At 35.7% G+C, this 13,958-nt stretch overlaps 2 protein-coding genes across 2 annotated transcripts; one reads left to right on the forward strand and one right to left on the reverse strand.

Moving 5' to 3' along the window:
* Window positions 1-869: 869 nt before the first annotated feature.
* LOC126801910 (SKP1-like protein 21) lies at window positions 870-5,152 on the reverse strand. The gene is made up of 10 exons (XM_050529401.1): window positions 4,872-5,152; window positions 4,379-4,514; window positions 3,956-4,180; window positions 3,605-3,796; window positions 3,417-3,527; window positions 3,242-3,317; window positions 2,851-2,951; window positions 2,575-2,750; window positions 1,910-2,043; window positions 870-1,227 (listed from the first exon to the last, which is right to left on the reverse strand). Coding segments are annotated over exons 2-10 (1,053 nt in total). The 5' UTR covers window positions 4,415-4,514; window positions 4,872-5,152; the 3' UTR covers window positions 870-1,225.
* Window positions 5,153-10,392: 5,240 nt separating this feature from the next.
* LOC126801912 (aquaporin PIP1-3) lies at window positions 10,393-13,354 on the forward strand. Its single transcript, XM_050529403.1, has 4 exons — window positions 10,393-10,828; window positions 11,409-11,707; window positions 12,821-12,961; window positions 13,053-13,354. Exons 1-4 carry the CDS (start codon window positions 10,501-10,503, stop codon window positions 13,146-13,148), a joined length of 864 nt encoding a protein of 287 aa, XP_050385360.1. The 5' UTR covers window positions 10,393-10,500; the 3' UTR covers window positions 13,149-13,354.
* The last annotated feature ends 604 nt before the right edge of the window (window positions 13,355-13,958 follow it).

Below are 13,958 nucleotides of genomic sequence, written 5' to 3' on the forward strand. Positions count from 1 at the left end.
TTGAGGGATATTGTTGTATTAAGGAGCTCGGTCCAAAATTCAACTATGAACTATGAAGTTTATTTAAATTTCTTTTGTCAGTAAAGAAATTGGTCTGGACCTTAAACTTAATTGGGCCGATATCATATCTTGGTAGAGGCTTATTACCAACTTAACCAACCGAAAATATCGGTATACCGAAAACTTGGTACAAAAGCTTTAGTGGTCGGTAATGGTACAAATTTTCTCATTACCAATTACAATTAGTTGGTAGATGATAATGGCAAAAATGAATTGGTAATGTACCGAATCCAGCCCTATTCATTTGCATGGAGCTACAACACGATTGAGGATATCAAAATCAATTTCATAACAAAACTCCCCGCATTTTGAATTTCGTATCTGGAGTAAAAAGACTGATGGGTTGAGAAATAGGTAGTTTTAGGTGAGCCGTGAACAATCTAATTTATAGGGGCAGAAGGACTTAGAATATGTGATCAACAAATATCAAAAGGGATTTCAACCTCAAGAAATATCAAAAGGGATGGAAAACCAATGCTGATTGATTCATTGCATACTTACAAAAGAAGACCGACTTAACTCACTTGCTTCCAACTATAGACGACTCTGTTTTTCCAGCGTACCGTGTGGTTTTAAACTTACATACAAGGGCAGCCACTCTTTGTTTCTCAAATGGATAGAGAACCACAGTTGAGACCTCATATACAGCACTGTTCCAAAAAGAAGACTGACTTGTCTGAGTCATCTCGCTTCCAGCCAGAGACGGCTCCTGTTTTCCGAATGACTGTTAATAGCGTATTACATAAGTTTGGTACACGTAAGTTAAGCTCAGGTGTTACAAAAAAATAAAGCTCAAAAACGCCAAAATAGACCAAATGTAAATGAAATATATTCATTATTCCTTGAAAGGCAACTATAAATAAATGTGATCCCGTACAAGCCTGTGATATCCGAGCAAAATCTAGCTCATGACAACAAATTACTGTGATAATTTATTTGTTCATAATACGAGTACAAAAGCTTCATCTGAAAACGGTGTCCTAGTTGCGCCAACAAAAGGAAAAAGATTTGTATTCTAGATAACAGGAAAAAAGAAATGCACAATTGGATCCAAGTAAATGATAGCAACTCTTTGAAGCCTGTTAGCATTTGGTCAAAATTGTTGCAGCCATTAGCAAACAGAGGGATAATCATGTCGTAAGAATCATTTCCACTCTGAATTCGCTCCTGTAAATAACAAAGGGAATAAATGAGCAATGTTTAATATGACAAGTAATGACTGCTTCACTGCAAGTCCTAATTTTTCAATGAACTTTTTGAGCAGATAAAACTAGATACACACTCTGGAATATAACCTGTGGAAGAAATCTTCTTTAAGTGGAAAAAAAATTACTCGAGGCCAAAATCCAACTCTCTCCAAGGTCTAGAAGGTGTTATCAGTATAAAAAATATAAAATATCTAAATCATGCGCACTTCATACAATAGAAAATGACACAAACTGTACAAGATGGGCATCTGAAGTGAAAATCATTTATAATATGTAATTATGTATCATCATTCCAAAACTTTCAGACAATAATAATGTTCATCATACTTCTAAAACTTTCATCAATAAATCTATTATTCACCAGACATAAACATCACAGCCTCACCGGGGAGTGATCCCCAGCACTGCTCCTCTACCCTTCTTCCCAAGGAAGAGGTGCACATCACTATGTTTGAAGATTTAAACACACATATGCATATAAACAATGCATTTGCAGCTTATAATAGTGAGAGAAAAGAAAGAAGATATCTTGGCCTACTTGATTACTCATGAGGCAATAATATGAGGAATAAAACATAATAAATAATCAAAATTAAGTAAAAGTGGGAGAAGGGGAAAAACGACAGGGATCAAGAACATACAAGCATATCTTCTTAAAGAATCATTCCCGTTAATGGAAAATTGTGCCCGCCTCCTTTCTTGACCCAAGGACAAAATTTCTTGCATCCTTTGGGGCCAGTCAGAGTTCAACCTCCGAGCAAAATCTTCAACCTCCCTGCCAGAAGAAGGCAAGAGATATGTAAGCCCAAGACAAGAGTATGTAACAGCTCGTACAAGGTTCTATCCCTTATGTATGTATCTCCAAACTGTGCATGTACGTACAAGTTCACAGCCACCATGCAAGATGTAAATTGAACTTTCCATTCAGAACAACCTCTTCACGGTAAGGAATAATTTCCACTGAAGAGAAGAGTAGTGGAAACAGAAGTCGGGTTTGGCAAACCATGTTTCGCAACAGCTAAACTCCATACACCTCGTCTAGAAACTCACTTTAAATCATTTAGGTAAAACACAAGGACAACTGAAACTGTAGGACAGAGCTGACTTACTTCATTATTAGTGCAGCCTTTTTTATGTAAACTTCTGAAACTAAAGACAGGTTGAAATCCATTTACAGCTATCAACCTCTATAAGAATATTCCTTTGAATGTTTCTTATATTTCTCAACAATTTAACTTCAAACACTCGCATTTGAAAAATACATAAAATATTGAAAAATGTAGTAAGAAACAATTGGCAGACTAACCTATCAATTTGTGCTTTTAAAGCTGGATCAATCTCATCATCAATATCACCATCATCAAACTCAAGCTGATTATTACTGTCATGTTCCAGATCTTGTAACGTTAACGTCAAACTGGGACTGGGCCTATATTTGTTGACTTCATCACTGGGGCAAACAAAGTTTAAACTTTTCGGCTCCTAAAACATTTGAGCAAAAAGAAGGAGAAAGAGAGAAATTAACTACATGACAATCACAAAGTGAAATTATAATTATCAAAAGCACATAGGTGATTCAAACCTCGTGGTTGCCATTGGCCTCATATAGACAAGTATTTTTCTGTTGATCTTTTCTTCTACGATTCTTCTTTTTATTCTTGGATGATTTGATCTCTTTGGAATCTGTGAAACATAATTGCTTTATCTCCAATGAGGCCTTCAAAAGGAAATGAAGTACAAATGGACGACTAAGACACTAAACTTCAAGGCCAGTTTCAATGGAATGTAAATACTCTGAAATGTACAAAAATAAAGAATATGTCTACGGAAGTGCAATCGAGTAGGATAAGAATAATGTAATCAAATGGTTAAGCAAAGGGTCATGCAGTGAACAGACATGTCTTAAATTTTTGAAAAGATTAAGCAGCAATAAGACACATTCAAATCAGATTAGAGATATTATTTAAGCATACCTCCAATTTCTCCATTAATGAAGGACAGGAGATCGTCTACTGAACGGTCATCATTTTGCTCTCCATTCTCACTATTCTGAAAAATGAATATGAACGGTATAAATCTTGACAACTGTCAAGATGCATGCTTAATTTAGTCAGAATATGCAATTCAGATTCATCACTGCTGTAATACCTTCAATTTCTCTCTTTCCTTAAGTTCTTTCCTCTTTCTGGCATACAGTCGATTCAAGAGCCGTATCCGTGGATCATCGGTCACATTTTTTAATGGCTCCAACTTCTCTTCCTGGATGAATTTGTTACTGTTTTAATATCAACCCACAAAAGTATACCAACCAGACAAAGTATCTCAACATCAGCTACCTCTGTAAGATCATCAGGAAGATGAAATATCTCTCGTATCTCCTCAGGTGTTTTCCCTTCAATTATTCGCGCAAGAGCACGACTGGTCAGATCAACCAATGGCTTTAACTGGAGGCTATCAGCAGCTGATGTCAACTCACAGAGCCTCTGTGTGTCCATTCGAATAAATTTCTCATCAAACGACTTGCATTCCTGCACAAGAAAGTCCCACAAGTTACATAATAATGATCACAAAACTCAAACTTCAGTTGCAATATTATTGCTTGCAGTTACAAACTAATGACACGTAGCAATAAGCGATGGTGATGAAAAATATAAACTCAGAAAAAAGATTATGATGTTGCGCATAACCTTATTAGAGCGACCCAGTACTTGATGAAACCTGCAGTAATCAAGAATTAGGCTCAACATTGCTGTATTTACTCTTTCCGGAAGAGATATCGCGTGATTCTTGGAAGATCCCATCCCTTTCCGTATAACCTCTCGACATATCAACGGGCAAAACATTGCAACCTCTTGCTCCACTTGTTGGATTGAACCATCCGTAGTCTGAAGCCATATATAGGACTTTAACATCTGCAATTAATCATGGCGTTAGCATTACTTCAACATCACAAGTAAAACTCAAAATCACAAACACATAAAATCTGCAAAACTACAAGCATTCAAACAGTTTTAGTTTACACAACTACAACTTCAACAGCATTGAATGTAATGCATTGATCCAACAAACACTAAACAAATAGCTTTAAAATTGTATTGGGGTGATTCTACCTTAGGTTTAATAACCGCCATGTCGCCTTCCAACATTACTACAAGTCCAACTCCTGAGCCTTCAAAAAAACCCCTAAGCTTCTTCAGCAATGGAGGTTATACACACAAAATTCAACCTGGTCAGGAATGAAGGATCCTGTCAAGTCCAACATCACTAAAGTCAGCAACACCTTACAACAAAACCATAATTCCCAACACAAATTCACAGTATTCGTTTCAAACTTTATCACCTAAACCCCCCAATTTAAGCCCCAAATCCCCAAAATTAAACAAACAAAAAAACCCAACACAAAAAATCAAAACTTTACCCACAAACAGATTAAAAGCTAGCTTTTTATACACATCAGTCAAATTCTTACTGCATTCAGCTCCCACTCAAATCAACACCTCAGAAAAATCCAATCTTTCTAACCCAACTTCAATTTTGTTTTACTAAACAAGCTTAAAGAAAATGGAAAAAAGAGGAAGAGGAAGAAGGGCAAAAGAGACATACAGAATGTGGTGATCCCGGCGAGACAGTGGGGGCTTTGAAATTTGCAGAGAAGGGTTTGGCGGTTGTCGGCGAACCCAAAAATGGATATAACGAAAGAATTGATTTTTATTTTTATTTTTGGGTGTGTATGAAAAAATAAAAGAAAAAGAAATGAATATGGGCGTATGATAGTGTGTGACTAAAATTAGAAGCGTCAGCCGTCGGCCATGTCGGCGGCCGTTGTTAAGTTTCGGCAGAGTCGGGTTGACGAAGATGGGTATCGGGTTTGGGCTGGGGAGGAGGAAGGTGGGAATTTTTGTTTCCAAATTTGGTGTTGCCTTCTAGCACAAACAAAATATTTACTACTGATCACTAAAACCTAAACAAGAACGTCACCACTTCACACTTTTAGTCAGTTTAGAGGCTAGTATAGTACGGTGTGTAAATTACGACTTAATATAAATAGTAACCAATTTAATATAAAGGTATGGTGATTAAAACATATAAACGACTATAACATAGTGTAATTGGACATTGTGCATGTAATAATTTTTGATATACTCTAGCCCTTACTTAAGTATATAGCTATACTAGTCATGTAGAGAGGTTTTCACTAATTGCCTACATATGTACGTACTGGTTTAATCGATATAGATTACGCATTGATTTTAGACAGTTTAGGTTATGACGGAAATCACATCTTCTTTTAACACTCGTACATATGCATAATTTGGTTAAACTCTATATTTGATCTATTGTTTTTGAATTTTTATTTTTATACTTATCGGTTCGATCAATGATAGACTAGGCATTGATCTTATACAACTAAGGTTGTGACGACGCATAAAAGAATAATTTTCGGGTTCACCCAAAATGAAGGGAATAAATCCATCTTTACAAAATTTGAATCCTAACATGGACTTCCGATGCATAACGTATGCAGAATGAAAATTCATCGGCCTACTGTCTCATAATGATACATAATAGTTTATGTACATGGTTCATAAGTTCTTATTCTTTGCTCCTTCGAATCGGCTAGCAACGCAGACAGCTACCAATCCATGGCCGATTCTTGTGCTTATTATTAGGCCGCTGATCGAAGAAGAAGAACAGAAAGAAAGACGGTCAAGTGCTTGGACGGTTGATGGCCGCCACGTGTTGGAAAGGTGTGGCTTGGACGGTTGGAATGGAGTGAGTGGTTGTATAAGATTAGCATGGATCCCATGTGGGCTAGGTCACAAAGACCAGAAGAGCAAACTCAGCAAAGCAATGATGTGATGAGTTGGTTCGAGTCGACTACTAGCTGGGCAATAATACAGTTCATCTGGGACAATAGAATATTAGAATTTTTGCAGTATCCAGATGAAGAATATGAGTTTGAAACAAGAGGACCATGGTGAGGTCTCTTTTGGTCCTACACTCCTACACACTATTCTTTTGTTTTTGTGCAATTATTTGAGAATACTTGATATCTGAGGCCAAGATAAGAATAGATATGTGTCGTAGGCCGGAATTGTATGAGCAATAATAGTTTGTTCTCTATAGAATTAGTCTCCAGCATAAGTATCAATCATGTACACAAACTTTTGTCGTTGGCAAAATTAAGTTCATCTTCCATTAATTTAACGTCATTTTCACGGCATATACAAGCAATACTGATACGACTGGAAACAACCTCATAAAGAAAGAAACCCGGAGAAGAGCCTGGAATACAATTTTCATGCACAGTAAGACTCAAGGCTTGCAACGCACCAGCATTAAAACACAATATTAGCCATAAATTACTTCACTGATATACTAATTGTCTATAGGCTACGTATGAAAATGTAAACCAATAACTGTACAAGTTGATCGACAAATTGTATAGAGCTACTAGTAGAGTGACTCATTGATGGACTAGTTTTACTTATTCTCTCATGCATGTTTTTGAGAAAGGTGAATAACTCCACTAGGCATAAAGCTAATCACGACTAAATATTGCTAGGTAGGAGCAAACTCCACTACAAAGAATAAGCTCATGTTTTCTACTAAATACGAAAGAAAATCAACAAAAACAAACAAATATTGAGTCCAACAAAATGAATAATGAAAGCAATAACCTACAACAATAGGGAAATGAAGGACTTGGAACTTAAATCTCAGACCTTAGAGCAAGTCCACCCGTTTCATTTTTTAGGACCTGAGTCTTAATCCACATCATCACAAGATCCAAGTAGAAAAATCAAGTTTCCTCCCACAAAAAAAATGACCTGGAAGGGTCTTGCTAGGGCTTCCCTTGGGTTAGACCCATGACCCAGTCCATCATTTTTTGTGACTCAGGTCTTCCATGCCATGAGCTCAAGCCCACAATTAGATGTGACATCAGCCATGTGTAGTCTGAGCCCACAAATGTCTTTAATATGGACTATTCAATTCAACTCATATTTGAATCTAAATACCATGAATTAATAATAAATTTAATTATAATGGTAATGAAATAAATAAAAGTATGGAACAATTAAGTATTTTTTTCTAAAATTTTACCAAGTGCCAAAAATAAGATTATAGACAACTTTGAAGTATTCTCTATATATACAAAATTCAATACTTACTATTTATTATGTATCATAATTTTATTTATAACCCCTTATTAGTAACAAGAAAAAAAAGTAATACAAAATATAATAATTTTTAAATGTCGCGTGGCGACCCAAGTCATTAACCAAATGGGTGGAAACTATTGCCCAGTGGCACTGACCTAAAGTGACCCAAGTCACACTTGTGACCGAGGTCTTTACCCACGATGACCCAACGGGTGGACTTGCTCTTAGAACCCACGTTGTACCTTTCGAATTAAGTAACGAAGGAAACTTGTTGGGATTGTTGGATTACTCGCCACCAGCCACATAAACTAAATTATGCTTCGAGCCCATCTCTAAAGCCACACTCGCCAAAGTCGATGCAAGAGCATCAGGCTGCTCCTTAACCGCCTCTCTAGCATTCTCGGCCTCCATAGCAAGTCACTTTAGGATCTTCTTGTTCATGCTACCTTTAGGTCTCCCAATCTTTTTAGGAGACTTTCAAAATCCATAACACACAGTTGGCCCCCATGACAAACCCTAGAGCCTTAGTTCCAACTCGAATGGAAATGCTTCTTTCATGTTTTGAATATCATTTAAATAAAATAAATTTGCTGACCATCTTCTATTTGTCTACCTTGTGCCCACCTTTCTAAACTCATGACATGTGCCTTTTCTCAACTAATATTTAGATAATAATTGAGCAATTTAGACACATGTCATGAGTTTAAAAGAGTTGACACAAAGTGGGCAAATAAATGGTGGTCAGCAAATTTGCTTTCTCATTTAAATGTTTATTGTATTATTTGAATGATGCTGATTTCAAGTAAAAATTAAAAATTCATTCAAGCTCGTAAATTAACAAGAGTGACTAATAATCTCATTTTGATGTCATTTGAATCATAATTTATGTTAGGGTGATGCTATTGTCACCTCACTATCTACTTTGTTCACCTCTTCTATTCATTTCACCCCACATTTTAAATTTAATATTAAATTTAGTTATTTCACCAACTTCTTTTTCCAAAACTGTCCTTTAATGACATATTGAATTGAAAAAGATAATTTGTAGAGACAATCTTTCAATTAATTTACACCAATATAAAAGGAATGATATCGTTTCCAAATAAAATCATAATCTGATTCATATATTTATATATTTTTTAAATTTTATCTAGAAAAAAATTAAGTGTTTATCTAATATAAATGCTAAAAGAGTTGTGAAAAAAAATCGTAGATTATCAATTTTGAGCAATGAAAAAAAAACTAATTGTGATTTTAGAATTTTTGTTTCTGATGTTCACTAGGTATTATAAAAATGTTATTAAGTTAACAGTAATGATTTATTATTTGAATAAACGAATTACATATGAATATCGAATAGAAAAAGTGAAAATTTCAATCAACAAGAGAGAAATATTTTTAGATTGGGTGAAATAGATTAATATTTCATGATAAATTAAATATTATATATATAATTAAGTGATTATCTATTTAAAAACACTGATGTAGTTAATAGTCATTTTATATTTGGATGATATAGTCTTTTAATATTTAAAATTTTGTGAGGTGAACAAAATTAAGAAGAATTTTTTAAATCGTGTGAAAAAAATTAATATTTCATGACAAATTAAGTAATTTATATACATATAATTAATTGATTATCTATTTAAAAACACTAATATACTTAATAGTCATTTTACATTTAGATAATATAGTATTTCAATATTTGAAGTTTTGTGAGATAAACAAAGAAATTAATGAGGTGACAATAACCGCAACCATATTAGATTTTTTTTTCTTATGAACATGCGGAGAACTTTGTTCATGCATAAGATTAATAGGAATTGAAATTATCAATATAAAGTTTTTTTTTATAACCTGCCACTTAATAAAAGCGAGACCATGTCATAATACTAAATTATACTCGGCGAATGTGTTTGTATGTTAAAAACCTACGAAGCCCTAGAGCTTTCTGAAATTAATTAGGATGAAGCAATGAAGCTTTCCATTTTGTGAATGCAGCCGTTGCGTGACACCGACTTCTTAATTTTCAGTCAATTCTCGAGAAACGTCCACAAGTTTTGATGCTTTTTAGGCTTCCGTCTCTTTCCCTAACGGTCCTTTTTTTTCTTTCTCACTCTCTCAATTCTCAACGGTCCTAAAACCCTCCTTAATTTCTCAACCGTCTAAATTCTCATACCTTTTCTCCAAATTGGTCCACCATGTGACAACCAAACGTTGCCGTTTAGGCAGCCAGACTTGCCTCGTAGGAAACCACATTGGTAGCAGTGGTATTCTTTAGCCTCTTTTTGGACCTTATTGAGTGGCCATGAAATAGCTTAGTAATTTAAGCTAGTTTTGCAGCCATCTTTTTCCAAATCACCCTTTAAGATATTGGATAAGTGGATTAAAAGGCAAGACTTAATAAAAGATCATAAAGAAAGCAAAGTTGGAGTAAGATAGGATAAATTTGATCCAAAGGGTTTGTAGATATGGACATGGACACCCCACCATACCATCCCTGCAATTGTGACAGCACAAAGACCTGTCCTCATCTTAGCACTTTCCAGAATCATCAATTGTTTCATTTAACGCATTTTTCTCACTAAACCACTTTATTTTTTTTAACTCAAAGATTAGGTTTTAGGCCGAATTTAACTCAGATTATAGGTCTAAATTCTCAAATAATCTCACTAAAGTATATGGTGATTAACTTATTTCATACATTCACCGACTCGAATTCAATTTTTAAACAAATTATAAAATTATAAAATTTAGTTTTAAAAAACTGGGGCGGGATAAATCTTCGTGCCAAACTGGGCCTTAAAGGTCTTATATTCATAATTCCAATTGATTCCCAAACTAAGAGGTGGCAATGACATTTTCCAACTCACAAGATAAAGTTTGGAACTTTGATCATCATTTGGCAAGCTTTTACAGCTCACACCCACAATGTGTTTTGCTTTATAAACCTCACTCTCCCCATAGCTCACTCCCTAAAATAAACCAAAGCTTTGAGCTTTCCAGAGAGAGAAGTACTCCAAACCACAGAACCAGAGTTTTAGAGAGAGAGAAAGGAAGCAGCTTTCATGGAGGGGAAGGAAGAGGATGTGAAGTTGGGAGCCAACAAGTTCTCAGAGAGGCAACCCATTGGGACCTCAGCTCAGACAGACAAGGACTACAAGGAGCCACCACCAGCTCCACTGTTTGAGCCTGGTGAGCTCAAGTCATGGTCGTTCTGGAGAGCTGGGATAGCTGAGTTTGTGGCTACCTTCTTGTTCCTTTACATCACTATATTGACTGTGATGGGGGTCAAAAGGGCACCAAACATGTGTGCCTCTGTGGGTATTCAGGGCATTGCTTGGGCCTTTGGGGGTACCATCTTTGCTCTTGTTTACTCCACTGCTGGAATCTCAGGTATACTTCAACTTGGCTTTGTTTGCTTTTGTTTGATCTACTACTTTGCAGGCTTACTTTTGTTTTGGTTTGTTTGTTCTTTTGTGATGAGATATATATTAATTTGTCTTTAAGATGTGAGGATCTGAACATGTTTCTACTTTGGGTTTGTGTTAGTTGCTGCTTGAATTTTAAATTGGAGAAGGATTTAGTCTTTTGTTTATTGATTTACTACTTCAGGTTGTGTTTGTGTTAAAATAAATAAAACGGAAGAATTAACCTACTACAAGAGCGATGAATCAAGAGAATAGATCTTGTTTTTGTGTGTTTAGGTTACTAGAAAGGTGACAGTAAAGTATTTAGATTTGCAGAGATTTTGTTCTTGTTTTTCCTCACGGTTAAAACATGAAGGAGAAAGGTTCATAAGGTTTATGAACATGAGAATCCCCTTTTGTGTACATGTGAAATCATTAGAATATATCAAGGAAATTTGGTTTACGATTTTTCACGTTTTCATACTCACTCTGAACTTAATTCTTTTACTTTATTAGAATCATTTTGCTTCATGTACACTAAATCTTGCTTTGTTGATGTTGATCAGGTGGTCACATAAACCCAGCTGTGACATTCGGTCTCTTCTTGGCAAGGAAGCTCTCCCTGACCAGAGCAGTGTTCTACATAGTGATGCAATCTCTTGGTGCAGTTGCCGGTGCTGCTGTCATCAAGGGATTCGAGGGCAACACCCGGTATGAAGCTTTTGGTGGTGGAGCTAATTCCGTGAACCATGGTTATACCAAGGGTGATGGCCTTGGGGCTGAGATTGTTGGAACTTTTGTACTGGTGTACACTGTTTTCTCTGCCACTGATGCCAAGAGAAATGCCAGAGACTCTCATGTCCCTGTAAGTATTAATCACCATTTCTTTTTTCGTATTTGGATTTTTGATTGCACTGTTACTTCCATTGTGCTATATGCTATTAGTGGAAACTTGGATTGAATTGTATGCATGTATGCTTAGATTCTTCTTGTAATGCTGTCATTATTTTGAGATTTTTGCTTGAAAATACAATAAGTTGACCCATTTCACTAAAACGAGAGGCAACATAAAGTAGTTTTCTATTTAAAGCTATTGCTCATACACTTATGGATAAAAAGGTTTTAATGCATTCTTACCTTCCATTGGTAATTCTAAAATCTTTGTTTTCAAAGCTCCATGTAGGTTGCAGTATTTGAGTCTTTTGCAATATGCTTGTTTTCCTTCAACCTGAGTCATCTACTTTATTGTGGAATATGTGCTGAAGTTCCCCGATGAATTTTCAATTAATTAGTCAAGTACCTTCTCTTTGTTTATTGATCTTAAACAAAAGGCAAGGGGCCAATTAGCTTTAGATCCAGCATTTCTTTTTTCGTATTTGGATTTTTGATTGCACTGTTACTTCCATTGTGCTATATGCTATTAGTGGAAACTTGGATTGAATTGTATGCATGTATGCTTAGATTCTTCTTGTAATGCTGTCATTATTTTGAGATTTTTGCTTGAAAATACAATAAGTTGACCCATTTCACTAAAACGAGAGGCAACATAAAGTAGTTTTCTATTTAAAGCTATTGCTCATACACTTATGGATAAAAAGGTTTTAATGCATTCTTACCTTCCATTGGTAATTCTAAAATCTTTGTTTTCAAAGCTCCATGTAGGTTGCAGTATTTGAGTCTTTTGCAATATGCTTGTTTTCCTTCAACCTGAGTCATCTACTTTATTGTGGAATATGTGCTGAAGTTCCCCGATGAATTTTCAATTAATTAGTCAAGTACCTTCTCTTTGTTTATTGATCTTAAACAAAAGGCAAGGGGCCAATTAGCTTTAGATCCAGCAACTACCTGAGCTTTCGATGTCAGTATCTCACTGAGTACTACTGGCTTGTCCTTTTCCAGTATTAGTAGACATTTCAGTAGTATCTTAATTTGCAGGTGTTTGTACTAATAAACTGTTTATGTACAAATTAAAATGCAGATCTTGGCTCCACTACCAATTGGGTTTGCAGTGTTCCTGGTGCACTTGGCCACCATCCCCATCACTGGAACTGGTATCAACCCTGCTAGGAGCCTTGGAGCTGCCATCATCTACAACAAGGAACATGCATGGGATCATCATGTAAGAGTTTTTTTTTTTGCTACCGACTAGTCTTGTCTGAACATTTGAATGATGTCTTGACACACCTTTTGGTTAATTTCTCGTGTTTCAGTGGATTTTCTGGGTCGGACCATTCATTGGAGCTGCACTTGCTGCTCTTTATCATCAGATAGTTATCAGAGCCATTCCATTCAAGACCAGGGATTGAGAACTTTGTTTGTGTCTCCTCATTTAGACTTGTTTCTAGGATGTTTCTTTTATATGTATTCTGTATTCTGTTATGTATTCATGCTAAGACTCTGATTGAGGTGTTGATATGCATAAGTTATTTCAGTTGCTACAAATCTACGATGGAGCTTGATTAATGTACAATCTTTGTTATCGAAGTGGTGTATTATCCTTGTCTGTTGGTAACTTCATCTATCTTTAATCACAAGAGAACCTAAATCGTACACTGTCGTTGATCTCCTAAACTAGTTGCAGATACAAACTTTTGAGTACTTGAAAAGTTTTCCTCAAAATAAGTTTCTCTAATTGCTTGGTAAGAAAGGTGACGGTTATTAAGGGGAGCCCTGAAATGTTGTCAAAATTGATCAGTCTGTCACGTTCACAATATCCTTCAAATCTCAGTGCTCACCTCCTGGGGTATAAACTGACAATTAAGATCCAGATCCCTAATGCTTCAATCCCTCTCAATAGGGTAGTGAACCAGCCAAGGCTCAGAGGTAGTTATAACTTATGACCTGCACCGGAATTATTATTTCACGGTTTCACCACTGCCTTAGAATTCAGAAGATGCAGAAGGATATTGTGACTTTCTCTCATCAGTCTCATGAACATACGCATGTTGTGATCTTGCTAGACGGTGAACTCAATTTGAGTTCTTCCTTTGAAGAAATTGAATTCAAGACTCCAGACTCAAGAGCCCTTTAAAGTCCATAAATGTAGAACGAGTGACATCTAATTGTCTAATAGCAAATAAGGAAATGATTTCAATACATGACTTACTAACACGAAT

Source organism: Argentina anserina, chromosome 7, assembly GCF_933775445.1.
Source record: "Argentina anserina chromosome 7, drPotAnse1.1, whole genome shotgun sequence".
In the NCBI taxonomy this organism is placed as follows: Eukaryota; Viridiplantae; Streptophyta; class Magnoliopsida; order Rosales; family Rosaceae; genus Argentina; species Argentina anserina.

Coding starts and splice junctions, on each gene's coding strand:
- LOC126801910 (XM_050529401.1), bottom strand. CDS start 4,414: ATGTTGGAAGGCGACATGGCGGTTATTAAACCTAAG. Junction 4,181..4,378: donor TGGCGGTTATTAAACCTAAG/GTAGAATCACCC, acceptor GATTAATTGCAG/ATGTTAAAGTCCTATATATG. Junction 3,528..3,604: donor TTCCTGATGATCTTACAGAG/GTAGCTGATGTT, acceptor AAATTCATCCAG/GAAGAGAAGTTGGAGCCATT.
- LOC126801912 (XM_050529403.1), top strand. CDS start 10,501: ATGGAGGGGAAGGAAGAGGATGTGAAGTTGGGAGCCAACAAGTTCTCA. Junction 10,829..11,408: donor CTCCACTGCTGGAATCTCAG/GTATACTTCAAC, acceptor GATGTTGATCAG/GTGGTCACATAAACCCAGCT. Junction 12,962..13,052: donor AACATGCATGGGATCATCAT/GTAAGAGTTTTT, acceptor CTCGTGTTTCAG/TGGATTTTCTGGGTCGGACC.